Below are 20,652 nucleotides of genomic sequence, written 5' to 3'. Positions count from 1 at the left end.
CATGGAGCAGCCAGCCAGGGAGGAGCCCAAACGTCTCAGCTCCACATGAACTTCTAACAGTTCTCCCGTTACATTAAATTCATGAGGAATGGATCAGCCAAAGGATGTACTGAAGTATAGCTCCTCCCTCCTGCCACAGTCTGAAATACTCTGTGCTGTATGAAGGGTGATCTGGCTGTATTCTCCCTTCTTGCTTTTCTGTCCAGCCAATTTAATTTGGATGATTAATTGCCATTTTCCATCCTAGGTGATGACAGAAGTTTATCCAGTTCATCTTCAGACACAAGCCACTCGGATGCTAGTATTGGAAGTAGGTTGACCATCTGGCCTGACCATTCTGCAGCCAGTACTTCTCAAGAGAGTCATGGACTTGCTGTGGCAAAGGGTGTTCACCTTGGGGAAGAAAAAGCCCATGCAGAAGGCACCCACAGTATCACCAAACCCCCTCCTAAACATCCCCGCTCCAGGCAGTTACAAGAGATAGGCCGGCAAAGTAGTTCTGACAGTGGAATAGCTACTGGGAGTCACTCTTCTTACTCTGGAAGCTTCTCTTCCTATGCTGGGAGCCTGGACATTAGCCACGGTGATGAATTTGGGTCACTTTTGAGCCTGCCACCAAACCTTCCTTCAGACCAGAATGTGTGTACTTGCCCACCTGGCGAACATCCGAGGAGCTCTAGCTTGGAGTACCAGGTTCCCAGCTCTCTCAGACATGCTTATGACACTCCCAGAAGTTTGCTACAGGTAGCTGCTAAAGATGTGCAGACCACAAGTGCAGATTCCATGCTATCCAAGGACCAGGACCAGGCAGCTCAAGGGACTAGTGACCTGAAGCTGCGGACACCACATCAAGATGCACAAGTTGCTTCCAAGACAAGCCAGGCAGCCTTTTCCGTGGAAGACACCAGAGACTCGAGTACCGAGGCAAGCGTGGATTTTGTTTCAAGGTGGGCACATCTGAGACAGCAAGGGCAGCTGTTGGACTCTGGAAGTGCTGAGGTGACGTCAGCAAGTGGGATCTCCAGTAGTGTGTGTGAAATATGTGGCTCTCCCCCTGGGACAGTGCAGCCTCTCTATTCGTCTTGCCCAGTCTGTGGTGGGCTAAAGGTAAATGTTTGGGCTGGGTGCATCCTATTTCCAGACTTCATTTGATCTTGAACTGTGACTTGAGCTGCGGTCACACGCGCCCGTTGGAGCGGAGGGGAAGCGAGGCGGTCTCCTCCAGAGGAATCTGACGCGCAGTTGTGAGATCACACCTCCCTTTGTAGCAGTGGGCACAGCCCGTCACTGTGTGATCAGACGCAACTGCGGGTGAGTCGTGGTTTTTTTTTTTGACCATTTGTTTCCCATGCGCATAAATGAGGAGTCGCACCTCCCCACTGAGGGCCCCCTGTGGAGTATGCGATGATGTGGTGGTAGGGAAACCAGCACCGAGCTGGGATGGAATGACCAGACCATCCTGGCAGTATGAGAGTGTGCTCGCGCGATCAGACAGGGGAAAGTCCGTCCGTGGCCTGTCAGAACCCGCTAGAGCCAGACATTCCCTGGTGTCTTTTAACTCCACTTCTGTGGTGGAGCAACACAGGTTGCCGACGACTGCGGGACGCTTCCCAGATGTTGCTGACTGATCGCGCCCTTTAGCTCCGTCAAGCATTCACACCCATGTTGCATTTAAAGGCACGTGTGATCGCAGCCTCGCTTTGCTTCTTACCTTGTGACTCGGATAATGGATTTTCTGTCGTTCACAGGCTATGGAATGCTGAAGGGATGATGCATTGGTTCCTTCAGAAATAACTGAAAAACTCTTTTACCTTTTATTGAATAAGGCAGTTCGTAGTGGGCCATTCTGAGTTGGCCTGCCAAGGGGTAAAATTCCTCCTAACAATCTCATGGTTGAGTTTAATAATGCTGATACCACCAGGCATGAATTAATATTAATACTACTGTAGATATTTAGATGTGGAAATGAATAGTTAGATTCCATTTAAATCTGTTCCAACTCATGGTGGGAATAGCTGTATTTGGGGTTTTCAGTGGTCATGCAGTGAAGATGATTTGTCCTATCCCTATGAAAATTGACATGGACTATCTGTGTGCTGATCACCTGTGAAACATACCTCTTCTGAAAAATGGCTGAGTTACTACTACTTAAACTTTTTTTACATTGATGTCTGAGGTTCCCATGTTTGCAACAGGTGTTTTTTTTTGGTCCATCCAAACCATACTTTAACACGATTGTTTTGTTGGTTTAAATAATATAAACATGAAAGTCTATTGCAGTGGTCCCTTATATTCCTAAAATTGCAAGGTTTCAAAGTCTCCTTTAGAGCCAATTTGATGTAGTGGTTAAGTGCACGGACTCTAATCTGGGAGAACCGGGTTTGATTCCCCACTCCTCCTCCACTTGCACCTGGCTGGATGACCTTGGGCAAGCCATAGTTCTGTCAGAGCTGTCCTTGAAAAAGAGCAGTTCCTGTCAGAGCTCTCTCAGCCTCGCCTACCTCACAAGGGTGTCTGTTGTGGGGAGGGGAAGGGAAAGGAGTTTGCAAGCCGCTCTGAGACACCTTTGGGTAGTGAAGGGCCATGGGGTATTAATCCAATCTCTTCTTCTTCTTCTAAATGGCATGCCTGTCTGCTTGTTTGGCAGCTAGAGGTCGAGTGGATGCAGCCTCCTTCCCTAAAGAAAAAGGTGTATTGTTGGACTGGTTAGGCAGTGTAAAGGGACAGCACTGTGTATGTGTGTCAGGTTTTGTTTTGTGTGAGCACATGCATGTATAAGAGAGAATTCTTACCTTCTGTTTCTGTTCTCTGTAAAATGCTTTATACAGTCTTTCGACTATGTATTATAATATCAATAGAAGTGTGTGGTCTGGCTCACTTCTTTGAGTGATTTTATCTGCATGTATATTGATCTCTGCCATATTGACTTAATTTGTCATTTGTAACAGCAGGGGATTATTGCAAAGTACTATTTGCCTTAGTTTTAGACCCTCTCAGGTCAGTATAGAGATAACAGTGCACTTTATGGTATGGTTAGTACAGTTCTTGAATTACTGGATAAATGATAAAAAGAACCATAAGCATGGTGATGCCGTGGAGATAATAAAAACTGCCTCCCTTAACAGAAAATGTAAAGACTGGGGAGATAATATATGAGATAATATATTCTTTTAACACGGTGTCAGAGCCCCACAGCAATCAGTCCTCAACAACGATCCTTCAAGAAGTTTATGTTTATTGGGTAAAGGCAGGTTTTCTGAGCATACACTCATTGTCAGAACTAAAAACAAGTGTGCGCAGGCTAGTGATATACAGAAACGAAAAGGGTCAGTGGGTGGTTGGGACCAATCAGGAGTCACGCAAAAGCCCGCCTAAGCTAACGGGTGAGCATTCCCAGGGAGAAGGAGTAACAAGGCACCAAGGTCACCAAGGTCAGAGTAACACGCGGTAAAGCACAATATAAATCCTATTACAGAATTACACTGAAGTGAATTTTTGCCCCTCCCTCTTCCCTCCCACCTCCCTGTTCAGTCATTGTCAGACTGGCAGAATTGCTTAATTGCTTGTAATGAATTTACTTTAAGTGAAGCCAACTCTTAACAAAGGTCAGATGCACATGATGTTTTTAAATTGCTGGACTGTTCTCTTGCTTCGGCTGCTGCCCTTCTTCTGATAACCCTCCTCCATTTACAGCCTCCTAATGGGTGATGTTCTCTCTGATCCAAGTGAAAACATGCAAGGAAACAAACACATGGTCCGTGTGCAGCATTGAAGCTTTTGCTCCTGTCGTGTCCTGAGCCCCCTTCCGGAGGAGAGGGAAGACTGTGGTGGCAGAGAGGCCAAGGGGATGCTGGGGAGCGTGGGTTGCAAGCTAGAACAGCAGGAGAGACTGTGGCATATGTTTACTGCTTCTGTGGCATGGAAGCAGCAGAGCAGCTTGCTTTGTAAATGTCTTAACACTCCTTTAAACCACATAGGGTCCCCCCCACACACACACAAAAAAAACCCCAGCTACAACCCCCCACCAATGTTCCCTCTAAGCTGCGGAGTCTTGTGAGCAAAAATTCTGTTTGTGAGCTCCTGGCATTAAAGTTCTGAGCGAGCAATTTGGCTACTGCATTCAATCAGTTTGCTCTGGAGCCACCCTTTCCTGAGCTAAGACAAAAATCTGTGAGCCGGAGGCTAAAAAACTGTGAGCTAGCTCACACTCACTCAGCTTAGAGGGAACACTGCCCCCCATGTAGAATAATATAGGAAGTGGCATGAGTGAGAAGCTTTGAGGAGGGCAGCCATCTTACGAAACCTTTAGGATCTGAGCTGTGCTGCTTCTGCCTCTTGTGCCTGGCATTCCCTTTACAGGCTGGCTGTTTCCAAAGACCTCACCCAGAGACCATTGAGAAGGAGGAAGCCTGAGATGGGACTGTAATTTTAGCCGTTCTAATAATAGGGCAGTGATGCAAAAGGGCTGTGAAGCAGGGTGGCTGCTCTGCTTTCAGAGAATTAGCCATGTCCTGGAAAGTGCAAGCTCTGGTATTGTGGAGATCAGCACTTAAATGTCTAAAATAACTGACACGCGTGTTCGGAGGCAGTGTGTTGCTGTGTGCCAGAGGCTGAGGAAAAGCAGCGGGAGGGAGATGATTTCTTTTCTTCACATATTGCTTGTAAGCTTCCCAGACTTACTGGCTGGTGGAAGTTGAATGCTGAACTAGACGAGCCTTTGTTCTGATCCAGCCTTAAGTCCTCACAGGCAGGGCGAAGCCTCATATGTCCTGTGTTTTGCCTTGAAATCTCCTCTCCCCCTCCCCCTGCTTTGTCGGGGATGGTTGTTGTTTTATTTGGTAGTGGGGGAACAAGACTCCCCAGGGGCTTCAAGGTGGTCTTATCTTTATTGTTGCACTTCTTCCAGACCTGAGCCTGGATACTGAAACACATCCCAGTTTTGCTTGCTTACTTTATATGGCAATTCTGCATGACAGTTCATTTAAGATATTTACTACCCTCCTTGACCTATATCAATCCACAACAGGCTTATAGCTTGATTAAAGTCCACTAAAATGATATCATAAATCAAGCCATCAACAGCAAATAAGCAAGCAAACTAAAGAGCAAAAAACCCCAGCAAAAACTAAGAAGAGAAAGGCAGTTAACATGGTAATCACAGTAACATCGATCACCTGATGCCTGAAGGATGGACTGAGATGGGCCTGTCTTTAGGGGACAACTTCTACAACCTCGGTGCCACCACTGTAAAGTCTCTGCCGTGCATAATCTTGGCATTTCTGATTACGTGGGGAGGAGAGAACGGAAAAGTGGGCTTAGGAGGATGGAACTATACAGTCAACAGCAGTAGTTTGATCTAAGCCCAATAAACCAGCTGGGAGCTTGTGAAGTTGTTTGTGCAGCCTGCCCTAGTTAAACAGACTGGTAGCCAGCTGTAGTTTTGAGGCCCCTTTGAATGGCATCTCCGCACAGGGAATGCTGCAGTCGTCGTTCTCACCAAGGCATACGTGGTCCAAGGAAGGGTACCAGGGAACAAAGGGTGCTCCTGGCCAGGCCAGCTGCGTGGATGCTCTGGAGTCCCCACCGTTTCTTCGTTTGTTTACTTAAAACATTTTTATGTCACCTTGTGACCTGATCAGAGTCTAAAAAAGGTAAAGGTTCCCTTGCTCGAAAGCCAGTCGAATCCGACTCTAGGGTTGCGGTGCTCATCTCCGTTTCAAAGCCGAAGAGCCAGCGCTGTCCGAAGACGTTTCCGTGGTCATGTGGCCGGCATGACTAAACACCAAGGTGCACGGAACGCTGTTACCTTCCCACCGAAGGTATCAGAGTCTACAAGGCAATAAATATAAAAAACATTTAAACATCTAAAAATACAGTTAAAATGATAACAGAATACAATCAAGAATGCATAAACAAACAACACTAGGAGGAGGGCCAGCCGGCCCATAGCTACTGTGGGGCCCGGCCCCCTAGCAGTTTCTGTGGGGCTCCTTCCCGATCCTAGGCTCCCCTTCCCCGCCTGGGCCCGGTTGCCTGTCCTGTCAGCCGGGAGGACAAGGGCAGCGGTTTCAGAGGCACAAGGAGCAGTCGTGGTGGCGCGGCTGGACTGAGAAAGCCACCCGGGCAGGCAGGAAGCATGAATGGTGGGTGGAGATGCCTCCAAGACGTTCACTGCGCCGCCCGCCAGCAGCAGGTAAAGCCCAGCCAGGCCAGGCAGGGAGGCAGGTGGGCACTTCCTCTGGCCCCAGCTAGGTGCGCCCAGGTGCGCTCTTCATTTCCATCCTAGGCGTCGTACGCCTCGGGAGGGAGCTGAGACTGTTGATCATGCTGCCCCCTGGCACTGTGCCCGGGGAAAGGGTCCCTTGGGGCTCCTCGGGGAGGGAGGGAGGGAGGGAGGCAGACAGGGAAGGCCTGCCCTTGCCTGGGTGGGGGGGACGGACAAGGGAAGCTGTGGCCCTGGACCTGGAGTGTTTGACTGAATTAACTGCCCCCCCCCAGGTCCCCTCTGAAAAAAATCCTTAGCTACAGGGCTGAGGGCCAGTAACTGGCACAAAAACATCTTCACCTGGAGGCAGGAAGCACCGACAGAGGGGGGCATACGGATCTCCCTGGCAAGGGTGTTCCAGAATTTTGGTGCCATGTCCAAGAAGGCCCTTCCTCAGGTTGCCACCTGTCCAGCTTCAGATGGCGAGCGGGGACACCCAGAAAGCAGGACCTCCAGAGGTGACTGTTGTTCATTTCCCACTGTGGACTTGGACATGGAGATGGGCACTGCCCCCTAGAGCTGGATTCTACTCGCTTTCGAGCAAGGGAATCCTTTACCTTAAATCAAGCATGGTCTGATTTAGCGGGTTTATTTTGACTTATATTTAGTAAACACATTTTAACATTTGTTAATTTTCCGATCCAGTAGCGACAAATAACTTAAACTGAAGTCTTTGATTAGGAGAAAAAATTAATCAAGTGTGGTTTAAATGTTATAGTCAAACACATTCAAAACTTAATGTGGAATTATTTTTTATTGGAATAATAGTGGTAAAAACAAAGACAATGTAGCATGTAGTTCCCGAACGTTATTTAAATTTAAGGAAAACATGACTGGGCTGCAGACTTGTCGACACACTAATTTTAGCACAGCCAAACATCGGCCTGATACGCTGTTGATGTGGCCGTCCACCCGTTTGTTTCCACGGAGGTACAGCCCTGTAGGTTTATCTGTGCAGATGCTGTGACCCCCTGCATGGTGAATTTTGTCACCCTGGGAGACCTACTACTCCCTGTTTTACTAGTGGAAAATCTGGTTGGATTCAACCCAGTATCCTTTCAACCATGTAAGACAAGACAGGTAAATTAAAAAAAAAAAGCTGTGGGTTTGATTTGATCTGCACAGACAATGGATGAATTTAAAACTTGATATTTATTTGAATTATAGTATGTATTTGTGCTGTTATTCCTCTCCCCACCATTATGTGTGTCAAGTGCCATCAATTCGCGCCAACTTATGGCGACCCCAACAAGGGGCTTTCAGGGCAAGTGAGAAGAAGCGGAGGTGCATTACAGATGAATAAAAATGTACATGTACGCTCTCATACAACGTACATGTACGCTCTCATACAATTGTAGACATTGTCACCTGAAAATATTAGTTGCAACTTTGGACCTGCTAAGCTTGCCAAATATTGAATTGTAACAGCATCTGTTCATTGTTTTGGATGAAACAATGAATCTTTAGAAATGGAACATTTTCTGTCCCATGTTGGTGCTGGGGGGGGGGGTCAACAGTGGGAGGGCTTCTAATGTCCTGGCCCCACTGGTGGACCTCCTGATGGCACTGCTATTTCTGGCCACTGTGTGATACAGAGTGTTGGACTGGATGGGCCTTTGGCCTGATCCAACATGGGCATCTCTTATGTTGTTAGGTTCATGTTGCTGATCTTTGGTAGGAAGTAAAAGGTTCTCCAGCCCAGATTAAAAGAAAAACTGGGGTGCAGGAGTTACATTTTTGTCACTTCTACCTCATGTGCTATGCCTGGTCTCCAGTTCGTGTAAATAGAGCAACATGCATCTTTTCAAGCTTCAGTACATGCAAATAGATACTTGCAACAAACCTGGGGTTCTGATTGTGCATACCAAAAAAGCTGGAAAATATGTGTGTTGCCCTATTCACATAAAAGGGCAACTTTGTTTATTGAGAGGACTGAGCGTGGTAAACTCTCCTGGTACGTCAGGTAGGAATGCCAGAAGTGTAACAGAACAGGGCTAGTAACTTGAGTAGAGGACGTTCATTTCTGGATGCAGATAGGACCTACATAATCTAAACCGGGACCATTGTCTACCTTCTGTGAGCTTTGTATCTAGCTCAGAAAGCTTTGAAAATTTGCAGTACTTCAACCCTAATTCTGGGGTAGTGAAGGATTTTTGTAATTACGGAGTTTATCAACTTCCCAGTCCTTGTGAAGCTGTCAGAATGAATGATGGACCTCCAACCTGCCCTTCCCTCAGCATTGGCTTGGAATGCCTCATAAAATGTGATGTTGGCTGTCTTGCAGTAGGAGGAAGTGGAAGGGGACATTAGCAGCTGCAGCTGGGATGGGGACCATATCATTAGGGGAGTAGAGATTCCTTCCTAGCTCTCACAGCCCATGATGCAGACTATTTTGTATCCAACCCATTAAGTAACATCAAGGAACTCCTGATTCTGTGCCCAGTATACAAATTAAGTAAATTATCATCTACTTTGCATTATCTAGACTAAATCCACATGCTGGAAGAAAATCAGCTTGTGCTTCATCAAAGCTATTGGTTGTTTGGATCGTGAAAAACTGTGGTTGGTTTAAAATGAAATTAGTGCAACCTATACTCTGGACAAGAGGCTACTGTTAGGATAGAATATACGAATGGTTTCCAATTGGCAAAGGTGTCCCACGAGGATACATTTTATCTCCCTGTCTCTTCAGTCTGTATGCAGTACACATCATAAAGAAAGCTGGATTAATTTAGGGGAAGGTGGAGTCAAAATTGGTGGAAGGAATATTTAACAATTTGCAGTATGCAGATGACACTACATTACTCACAGAAAATAGTGAAGACTTCAAACAATTGCTGAGGAAGGTTAAAGCAGAAAGAGCCAAAGCAGAATTACAGCTGAACATCAAGACAAAGTAATGACCACGGGGGGATTACACAACTTTAAGGTCAATGGTGAAGAAACTGTAATGGCTCAGGATTCCATGTTCCTTGGCTCCATCAGCAACCAAAAGGGAGGCTGTAACCAAGGAATCAGAAGGAGACGGAGACTGGGACGGGCGGCCATGAAGGAGCCAGGAGAGATCCTCGAGGGTAAGGATGGGTTGCTGGCGACCAAGATCAAGATAATTCATGCCGGAGTATTCCCCATTACTGTGTATGGGTGTGACAGTTGGACAATGAAGACAGCTGACAGGAAGAAAGTTGATTCATTTGAAATGTGGTGTTGGAGGAGAGTTTTACAGATACCAGGGGCCGCCAAAAAGACAAATAAGTGTGATTTTAGATTAAATCAAGCCTGAACTGTCTAATGACCAAACTGAGACTACCGTACTTTGGTCACATTATGAGAAAACAAGAGTCGTTGGAAAAGGCAATCATGCTAGGCAAAGTCGAAGGCAGCAGGAAAAGAGGAAGGCTGCGATCAGACGTACCTTTAAATCTGACTCGGCTGCGAATGCCTGACGGATCTAAAGGGCATGATCAGACAGCAACATCTGGGAAAGGTCCTGCAGCCATCAGCACCCCGTGCTGCCCCACCACAGAAGTGGAGTTAAAAGACACTGGGGAAAGTCCAGTCCTCATGCTTGCTGACGGGCGACGGATGGGCTTTCCCCTGTCTGATCCCTCAAGCACGCTCTCATGCTGTTGGGATGGTCTGCTCATTCCATCCTGACTCAGTGCCATTTCCTCCCCCCCACCCCCTGCTTAGCAGTATGCACATAACTGCATCCTCAGTGCGGAGGTGCGATTCCTCGTTTATGCCCATGGGAAATGAAAGGCAACCCACACACTGAACGTGCTGCCTGATCAGGCAGTGATGGGCTGAGCCCACAGCTACAAAAGATGCGTGATCACGCAGCATCAATTTCCACTGGGGGAAATAGCCTCACTTCCCCTCCACACCAAGTGGCACGTCTGACAGCGGCCGAAGACTCAACATGAGATGGATGGATTCAATAAAAGAAGCCACAGAGGCCCTCAGTTTGCAAGACCCCTGAGCAAGGCTGTTAACGAGAGGATGTTTTGGAACTTGATGGCATTTAACACACACACACACTCATTCACCTGTCCATGGGTGAATGATCACAGTAGTGCAGTATCTAATAAGATGTGAATCCTACTGTGGTCCTGGCACATTCCAGTTTGTTTAATTTACAGTTTTTCTGCATCATGTATGCACAATGGAAGCACCTGCATAAAATGTTTTATCTGCCATAGAACTGGTGCAAACCTGTATACCAAATGTTTTGTATCAACATGCAGGAGTGAGATTGTAGTTGATGCATGGGGTCAAGGGATGCACAATGTCCTTTACTGAACATTACTTGCAGTCTCATTTTCTCAGAAGCTGATACGGTTACTTTGGTACATGCTATGGTTGTGGCTATGTATACCTGGGACTGTTCCAATTACTCCCAGTTGTTCCCAGACCCTGCATTCATCCTACTGACTTCAGTTAAGCATACAGCCATTTAATCTAAGCCGTATCCACTGAGCTGGTCTACTTTAAAAAACGAGAATGGGGGGCATGGAACTGTCTGGAACTATATTCATTTAAATCAAATTAATTGACCAAATATGGATTGCTTTTAGGCTGAAACATTTAATGTGCTGACATTTAGGAACGTGATTGAGGGTGGAAATAAATATTAAAAGGAATTCACTTCCAACACTGAGGTAGCTTATAAGGTGTGTGTTGGAGGAGGCAGGAAGGACATGCATCTCTTTCCACTCCTGATTATATTAATGTGTCAGCCCCAGCTTTTGAAAATTATTATTCTTCCAGCCATGCTGTGAGACCAGGAGAATGAGGATGGGCAAGTGCAGGAAATATAAGTGCCCGTGTTTCTACCCACCAGTTCTTCTCTCCGGCCTTTGTTTATATTAACTGTAGTCCCAGCCTTAGATAGTGGTTATGCTAATGATGATAATACATATTCAGGATTTGTATGCATTCAGTAATGAATGAAGGAATTAATTTGAATTTGCTTAGGCTTGTTAAGTGTCACAATTATGAGAATGATGGACATCTAGTACTGACTGATACTAAGCAATAGCTGTGCATAGAATTATTTCAGGTGTTCAGCCATGTTGGTCTGAAGCAGTAGAACAAATTTAGAATCCACTGGAGGCACAATTAAGACCAACAAAGGTTTATTCAAGGTATCAGCTTTCTATAGAAACAATTCTATAGAATTATTTCTTTAATAATGTTTTGTATCGACTTCTTATAGAGGATCAGTTTCTATGTAAAGTTTTCAGTCATGAGATGCCATTTGAAAGAACTCATTTGGGTGGATGCTTAATCTGTCAGAATCATCATCAGCAAAATTAGTTCACAGATAATCCTACCGACAGGATGAAAGCTCAGGAGAACAATTGCCCTTGTGATGCAGTTGCTCAGAACTTTTTCGGTCTAGCTAGAGTTGAAACAAACTTTTTCATTCTAACACATTCTGTTTGTGTGTGTTGTTTTTGAAGGAAACTGCAATTTTATCATCTGGAGTCTTACCAGCTATACCAGGTAGGAATAACTGATGTTTTTGCTATAACTTCTTAATTTCAGCATTCAAGAAAAGGGAATTGCAAAGGGCCCCAAACCTCGAGACTATCATTTACGTATACGGATTTTCCCCAATCGCATGTTTCTATTAAGACTAAAATCCTAAGGAATGAAACAGTTCCAAGCACTTTTCCTGTTTGGGAACTCATTCTACATGGTGATTAAAGGGTAGGATTAGGATGGGAAGATGTTGGTCCAAACCTCTGCTCTGCCATGAGCTTGCTGAGTATTAGCCTAATTGGGGTTGCCAACTTCCAGGTGGGTCCTGGATATCTCCCAGAATTACAATGTATCTCCAGACTGCAGAAATAATTTCCAGTGGGGAAAAATGGCTGCTTTGTAGGGTGGACTCTGTGGCCTTGTACCTCCCCAACTCCATCCCCAAATCGCCAGGAAATTCACCACCCAGAGTTGGCAACCCCATAGCCTAACCTACATTTCAGGGTGGTGGTGAGAACAGTGTGGGGGCAAGGGGAGAATCGTGCATGGCATTCTGAGCTTGGAAAGTTAAAAATGTGGTAGATAACTAGATGTTACATAGCAGCATGTGTAATAAAAACCAGTGGGCCATTTATTTTAAACGTAATTGCCGCTTCTGTATGATAAAGAGGAAGAGGACTTAAAATGGCATTTCTCTCTTGCAACTTTCCCATCTTTTCTCCCCATTGAGGTTCCATTTATTGGAACCTTTGGGAAGAAAGGCACATGAGACAAGGAAAGCTATAGTCAGAAATAGCCAGTGGGAAAAGCGTCAGACACTGTTAACAGTGGGCAAAAATCTTCCCTTGCAAAGCTTTTTTTTTTAAGGAAAAACTGTAGAGCTTTATTACATACAAGTAGCTTTGCAAATAATGTTTAATCTGGTGTCAAAAATCTGAAAACACTTAAGGCTATTTCCACGGGGGTTATCTGCCTTGAGCGCAATGCTTTTGGAAAGGTTTCCCCCTTTGTTTCCCCACAGCATCACGATGCATTTGTTTACTTCCAGGGCTGATCTTTCTCAAAGCTGCTGTGCTCTGGAGGTTGGGGAAAAGATCACAGTAAAGCCGGGGTGGCTGCTGTGTGGGTGGGGAATTTCAGGTTTCCTGGTCCTTGTGGCAGAGTGCTGCTGCTGACCCTGTTCCTGCTCACCATTTCCTCCCCTGGCCCCAGGGGAGCTTTTCTTTTTCTTTTTCTTAAAAAAATCAGCACTAGGATATTGTTGTATCAATATACCATTGTAACAATAGGTGCAGCAGGTTGTCTGAATTCTCAGCATTCATTAAAAAACAGGTAAGTCTCTTGCAGAGATATAAGAAAAAGTCACATCTTCGCAGGGAACAGGACTAGAGACATACTTTTTTAAAAAAATGAAAGGCGGGGATTCATGTAGCCTGGTAACCTGTATTTACAATGGTATATCGATATAACAATATTCTGTGGCCAGTTTTTTAAAAATAAATTTGCAAAAGTCCTTGTTGCCCAGGGGAAGGTGGGTGGTCATTTCCAGGGGTTTGGGGCAGGGAAACCGCGGGGAAACCTGTCATGTAGAAGTTCCTTTGCTGCTGTGCTTTACCTACAGGCACACTAGCCATGGGGAACCCACAGAATGCCTTCTCTATGTCAGAGGTGGAGGTTTCCTGGTCATATGTTGGGTTAAAAGCCTGAGACAAAAATAAAAAATTGGGTCACTCTTCTAAACAAAATGAGGCACTATATAGAAGTGTAGTGAGGCAATTCAGAATCTTGGGCTGTTTATCCAAAGGCATGTGCATCTGTAGAATAGAAAAGCCAGACAGTCCAGCTTCCTTATTTGTGGTGGGGAGGGGACAGATAGTTGGCCCCCAGGCACATATTTACCTCAGCGGAAAGCGGTGAAGAAGAGCATGAATTGTTAACTTGTTCCAGCTGGAAGTCTCTCCTGAATTTCATAGGCACTGCCTTTTAGCAGAGATAAGCAGACTGATGGGGAGAAGAAACGTCTGAGGCTGTGGTCACATACACTAAATAATCCACTTTCAGTGCACTTTCCAATTGGATTTTACTGTTGTGCACTGGCAAAATCCAGTTGGAAAGTGCATTGAAAGTGGATTATTGAGTGTGTGTGAGCGCAGCCTGAGCAATATATTTCAGGAACAGCTATGAAATTCCAGAATTGTAAAAGTAAGTCCGATAAATTCATATTGCTCTGAAATCTCTACCCCTTATTGAAAATAAGGGCAATGAATTGAGCATTCTAAATATCGAGTTATTAATTAGAAACTCCCTCTAATGCACTTACAGCACACTCAAGGCTGAGCTGCTGAGTAGGAAATGTATGGGTGTTGAAGCTCCTGCTGCCGAGTGAAATCCAGAAAATAAATTAAATCAGAAATTATGTTAAAAACAGGCTGTTAAAAATGAGGTTTTGAGCCATAAATGCTGCCACCCCAATTTAGAAGTGAGCATGCAGATTGGATTGAAATGCATATGAGGGGTGTATGCATCTAGACAGTGATGAAGAGCCTCTGTGCGTGAGGCATTTGATGCCATTTCTGTTTTTCATGATGTACATTGGATAGGGATGCACATTCAAATTTGCTTTGTGATGCAGTGGTGAGTAGCCATCTTGGACCATTAGCAGTGTAGAGATAGGATGGGCAGCAATTCTTATGTCCTCCTTGTAAAGAATATCAACTGAGTATATGAAAAGGCTTCAGTGGCAGACTCATAAAGGACTCTTCATTGATTCTGATTTAGCTTCAAACATTATTTTGGGATTCTTTGTTTCAAAGGGAAAGACAATAGAATAATTAATTTATATTTCAGCAGCTTCAAAATAAAATTTTCAGTAGGAGGAAGAGAAAGGGAGTTGGTACATCCAGTGACAAGGAAATGTGGGGTCTTTTGTATAGTGAATATCTTTCTAGAGCACTTTATATTTCGTGAGTAGGCACAGTAGAATTCTAATTATAACGACGATTTTAGTATTAATTTGCAGATGTTTTAAAAAACAGGTTCTTCTGCTATGGCAGCTTCCTGGTGTCTGAAAGCACATAAAGGACAAACTTTGCAAGCTGGTAGGTTTGGTATTTTGCCAGAGTTTGCAGCTCTATACGTTCAAAATAGTGATATGATAGATGTGATGCTTTATTATTTATTTTTTTACATTGTCCACATTTATTGCATATATTATGGCTGCGTAACACCTGACTGCATAAGAGAAGAGAAAAGGAAGAGTGTTTACAACAAGCCACAATAAGTAAGAGTGTGGCCTTATCCCTCATTTTTTCATTCTAGTACATAAGAAGGATTTCTCAGCTCACATGCACGTAGCATTATTTCTTTATGTGTTGTTTTATTTAATGCAATATTTGATACTTAATATTTTTGATCAGATTGCAGTGTAATATGACAGGAGGCATGCATTCGGAGTAAGAAGTGAATCTCTCTTGGTTGATGTATTTTATGACGCCTAGAGCAGATTGACATGTGCCGATTTAAGGAAACAAAAGAACATGTCTGAAAATGTACCCTCACAAGAATTACCATGATAAAGAGAAGGCTTCAAAACTAGTCCGTCGTTCTGGCTTGTCAGGTTTTCACATACAGCTTCAGACAAACGGCTCTTGTACAACACTGGAAGTGACACAGAGTGCTTTTGTGAGGGGAGTCCAATAGCTGAAGAGCTCTGAATGTCGTTAGGAGAGTTCCAGAAAGCACAGCTTCACTTGTCACACCTTCACCACCTTTAATGAATTTATAGGCACACTGAGAAAGGAATTAGAACTGTGTGTGGTACATTCGGTCCCTGACAGGTGTTCTCATTTGACAGTGAATTCTTCCTACAAAATCTCCACAATTATGGAGTGGAACAAATTTTAGATGGACAGATTTGCTTTGTTTGTTGGATTATTTGTAAAGAACCTGAAAGAATGGAGACTTGTGCTTTATTAAAACTGTCTAAAATACTCATTAAAATGGATAAAACATGTAGAAGTATCTGTATGTTCTAGGCCTTAAAGGAAGTTACGAGCTGATGGTGCCGTCCCTAGAAGCTGGATCCCTCCCTGATCCCGAGGAGCCTGGTGAGTGGTCAGGAGAATATACCCACTCATTGAAACGTGCAGGCAGGAGATTCTGGACACAGATCCAGTACGGTAGAAAGAAGTGCTCAAAGTAATACAAAGTTTGACTAAAAAGGGCATGACAGGAGCTCAGGTCATTGCTGCCCAGTTGTAAATTGTGAGATGTTTTCTAAATTAAAGAGTTGTGAAAATTTTAAGAGGATTCTCTGGAATATTAGAAAGAAAGGCAGTTTTTTGGGACAAGTGTCTTCATTCAACCTGGGGGTCAGGACCCTCAAGAGGATTGCAAAACCTCACCAGTTGGGTTACAAACCCTTAGAAAAGGTCCTCTTAAGGCAATGTTCTTCATCCTTTCCAGCCCTGGATCCCACTGTTTAGTATCCAGGTAGCAGTGTAGGGCCCACTGTCTGCATTTCCTTATTTTTTTAAAGGAAGCATGTTGAATATTTCCTTCTTTCTGCATGGTACTGCCCAGTTGTTTTCCTTTATAAGTTGCTCCCTCACTGCTTTCGGGAAGCCTTATCTGCCTTATGGTTTCAGTTTATTAACCAGAGAGCAGGAGGACCCTGCAAAAATAGTATGGTCCATTTTAAGAGCCATAAGCATTTTGATGTCTACACGAAGTTCTTTTTGCGTTCAGGGTGCCCCAGTCATTGCAGTGGAAGCAGGTTCATGGCTCAAAGTTGGATCTGCTTCTTGTCCTGTAACTAACAGGGAAACCCTGGGAGAATTCCATGTGTCCATGGAATTAAATTTCCCATCTGAACCTCAGGTAAGTGGCAGCTTAATTTTGAGTTATCTCCTTTTTAAAAGCCTACTGCGTTTCTTAGCAGGTACTGTAGGTAATTCAGCAGATCTACCGGTAGCTGATCGACTGTGCGGTGAGACAGCGACCTATGTTAATATTCCTACCAGCCCTACATCAAAGAAACAGCTTCATTACATGGAGCTAGAACTTCAGGAATCCAGTACAAATATAAGAGGTATGGATCTTTGCAAGCACCTCTCACTATTCTTGCTGAATCACTTTTGCGATATTATGTTCTGGGCTCCTCTAATGACCAAAATAAGCTGCTGGGAGAGGAAGAAAGTACACTGAAGTACAGTCATTTTTACACCAGTGAGCTCTGGGCATTCGGTGTCCTGAGACATATACATCTAGGCCCCGGTCACACGGGAGGTTTAGGGCCGGAAGAGGGATGGATTGGGGGCGCAGCAAACAGGCGCGATCAAACCGCAACATCTGGGAAGCGGCACGCACCTGTCCCCGATCCAGCCCTTCTGGCCGAAAATGCGCAGCAAAAAAGAACCTGCTAAAGAGCAGGACTTACCTAAAACGCCGCAGCAAGCGCGGCCGTCGGCAGGAGCAATCGAGGCTCCCAGCCGAACTGCGCATGCACACACATGCGCAGCTGGTGGCCTCGCGCTCCCTTCCGTGGCTTTCTCCCCGGCATCTGATAGTGCCGGGGAGCAACTGCACGGCAGCTCATGGGATCTGTGTGATCCCGCCGCCGCGTGTCTCTTTTGGTGCGGCTTTCAAAAGCCTCACTTTGCCCGCATCAATTTCCCCCCGTGTAGCAGGAGCCCTAGTTAGGCAGATTGCTAACATATATTTTGTTTCCCCCCATGGCCTTCAGGATAACTTAGTAGGACATAATCATTAATCTGGTGGGTGAATAAAGATTATTGATGTCCTCAGTATTGGTGAAATGAGGATTCGGCAGTACTACTACAAGGATGTGCATACAGTTGATTAGAAAGTTACACCTATGGAGCAGGAATTAATGGTGACAGAGTGCTTGGGGTTGTTCAGACTGCTTTCTGCATATGGGATCCTTATTCATCCTGGCTGTTTAATTCCTGCCAGGAGAAGGTGCTAAAACCCATAGGAAAGATTAGTAATACTTCCCTTTTACAAGGGCTGTTGGCTTTGCAGCTAAAGGAAGCTGGGCTTAGGTCCCTGCTTAAGAAGACATCTTCAGGTAAGAGGAATGGGGCAATTATTGACCTGTGTCCAGTCTCACTTTTCTGGGCAGGGTTGTGGAGCAGGTTATGGCAAAACAACCGCAGGCATTTTGGGATGAAACTTCTGCCCTTGACGATCTGCTGCCTGGCTTTAAGCCAGGATTCAGGACTGGAATAGTACTAGTGGTCTGGATTGACGATCTTCACTTGAGTGTGTTGTGTTATCTGCTGTCAAGCTGATTCTGCCTTATGGTGACCCCATGAATTGTGTGTGTAAAGTGTCATCAAGTCTCAATTGACTTATGATGTCACCAGCAAGGGACTTTCAAGGCAAGTGAAGAGCAGAGATGGTTGGCCATTGCCTTCCTCTGCAGAGCCTTCCTTGGTGGTCTCCCTTCCAAATACCAACCCTGCTTAGCTTCTGAGATCTGATGAGATTGGGCTATAGTACCATGCCACCTTCCCTCCTGAATAGGGGTGTGCATTTGACATAAACTGAGCTGAATAAATACCTGAAAAATACTGATATCAGAGATCTGTATTCGGCTATTTATTTGTTTGTTTGTTGTTTAGACTTTTAGGCCACCTGTCAGGCTCGGGCGTTTGGCTAATTGTACCTGTTGTATTTCAACCTAGTGTACTCACACCTGCTATGTTTCAACCCACTATAATCATGCCCTGTGTATCCCGTTTACTCCCTGTTCCAAGCCATTTGTTATTCCTAAGTTCTTATCACTTGCCCTCGCCTTCCATTGCATTGCTGGGGGGGGGGGAGTGAGTGCCTGTAGTTTAGGGAGGCCTGCTTCAGTAATTCTTCCCATGGCACCTCAAGAGACATTGTTTCACACGGGAGATGTCCTTGAAGCAGAGTCTGTGTTTGGCTAGTGATAGACCGTATATCTCTCATGGTCTTTATAGTAGAGCTGACGTGTATGAATGGAATGTTGAGACTGTAACTATATTGTTTTCCCGCCTATGTACCGCAGTCCTAAGAAAGAGTATAAACCCATGAACATCTCAAATCTCAAAATAAACCTTTCAAAAGAAAGTGTGTGAGAGTGAGTTGACTGGGAACCTGACAGATTGTCAGGACCGATTTATCCTCCAACCCGAGACCCACTCGGAGGAAATGGGGAACGGAGATGGAGACGGTGGGGCAGGCACCAGCACCGGGTCCGAACGCAAGAACCTGGTGCCTGACCTCCAGAAGAAGAAGACATTGAAGAGCAAAGGTGCATGTCACAAGAAACAAGTTGTCTTCCAGCCTCCCGATGGCTGGGATGATCCCAAGCTGGGAAAGATGCGGGAAGAGTGGGAGGAGTCCTCCTCCACGGACAAAGCTCAATCCAGCCTACGCTCAGACCTGAGGGAACTAAAAGAAGGGTTCCAGTACCTTGTGAAGACTTTACCCAAGTTGGTTAAGGACCTGATGGAGAAGGAAGTGTCCGAGACCTCAGAGGAGGAAGAAGGGGAGAAGGAAGATGAAACCGAATTGCTTCCCCTCCCCGCCCCTCATAAAGTCGGAGGGCTCCCACCGGGCGGGGACCAAGAACATCGCCTCAAGAAGGGTCTGTGCCTGAGATGTGGTAAGCGAGGCCACTTTGCTGCCGACTGCAACTGGGCCCGGCCTGAAGACCGAGACCGATGAGAAGAGTGGCATGATGACTACTGGGAGAAGAAGGGGAAGCTACCTGGGAAGACACCAAGGGTGCTGCAAGTGGCCGAATTCCCCTCATCAGGGACAACTTCCTCCAGCAACAGGGACAAGCCTCAGTTACAGGGAAAAGGCCAGGACCTGCTGTGAAGGGCACCAGTCAGCAGGTCTGTGACACCCTGGTGCGAGAATCAGTGAGAAATTGTACATCCTTGTTTTTTGTGACTGTTACTATTTTACACCCCAAAGCCGGAACCCAAGTGCAGGTGAGTGCCTTAATTGAGTCTGGGTGTTCCCGGGATTTAATAAGCCCTACTTTAGTTACTGGGCTGGGAGCTGGGGTGATTAAGCTAAAGGATACAATAGTTTTCACCCAGATGGACGGAACTACCATGCAGTCGTTTCAGGATCAGACTGTTGAATTGCCCGTGACGGTATCGGGACATTGGGAACAACGATCATTCATAGTGCACCCCACCGCCCAATTCCTCATGGTGTTGGGAAATCCCTGGCTCGCAAACTGAAGAATGCAGGGCATATGAAGGAAGGAGGAACTGCCAGTCCAGAGTAAGTAAGGAGATGGTTAGAGAGCATCTAGCTGCCTTAAATATTTTCAAACCTCCAGGGCCAGATGGCTTGCATCCCAGGGTGCTAAAAGAAATTGCAGATGTTATTTCAGAGCCTCTGGCTCTAATCTTTGAGATGTCTTGGAGTACTGGTGTTGTGCCGGAAGGCTGGAGAAGAGCGAATGTTGTCCCGATCTTGGTGTAATGGTTAAGTGCACGGACTCTAATCTAGGAGAACCGGGTTTGATTCCCCACTCTTCCACATGCACCTGCTGACGTGACCTTGGGTCAGTCACAAGCTCTGGCACAGCTGTCCTTGAAAAAGAGCAGTTTCTGCCAGAGCTCTCTCAGCCCTGCCTACCTCACAGAGTGCCTGTTGTGGGGAGGGGAAGGGAAAGGAGTTTGTAAGCCGCTCTGAGACTCCTTTGGGTAGTGAAGGGCGGGGTATAAATCCAATCTCTTCTCTTCAAGAAGGGAAAAAAGACGGACCCAGGAAATTACAGGCCTGTCAGTTTGACATCAATACCTGGAAAAATTCTAGAGCAGATTATTAAACGCTCTGTCTGTGAGCACCTTGAACGGAATGAGTTAATTGGTAGTAGCCAGCAT

The 20,652-nt window shown here is 45.5% G+C and overlaps 1 protein-coding gene across 2 annotated transcripts in view; it reads left to right on the top strand.

Moving 5' to 3' along the window:
* Positions 1-20,652, top strand: part of DOK7 (docking protein 7) — a 50,972-nt gene that overhangs the window by 26,808 nt on the left and 3,512 nt on the right. Inside the window, exons 5-9 of one of the 2 annotated variants that reach the window (XM_015414066.1) lie at positions 248-1,107; positions 11,731-11,773; positions 14,788-14,850; positions 15,787-15,858; positions 16,692-16,841. In XM_015414066.1, the coding sequence (XP_015269552.1) occupies positions 248-1,107; positions 11,731-11,773; positions 14,788-14,850; positions 15,787-15,858; positions 16,692-16,841 (1,188 nt within the window). Of the gene's footprint in view, positions 1-247; positions 1,108-11,730; positions 11,774-14,787; positions 14,851-15,786; positions 15,859-16,688; positions 16,842-20,652 lie in introns of both variants that reach the window. The other variant, XM_015414065.1, reaches the window with a different exon arrangement.

This window comes from Gekko japonicus, unplaced genomic scaffold, assembly GCF_001447785.1.
Source record: "Gekko japonicus isolate JY-2015 unplaced genomic scaffold, Gekko_japonicus_V1.1 scaffold3289, whole genome shotgun sequence".
NCBI classification, from domain to species: Eukaryota; Metazoa; Chordata; class Lepidosauria; order Squamata; family Gekkonidae; genus Gekko; species Gekko japonicus.
The sequence above is the reverse complement of the archived record's forward strand: the minus strand, read 5'-3'. Positions and strand labels throughout refer to the sequence as shown.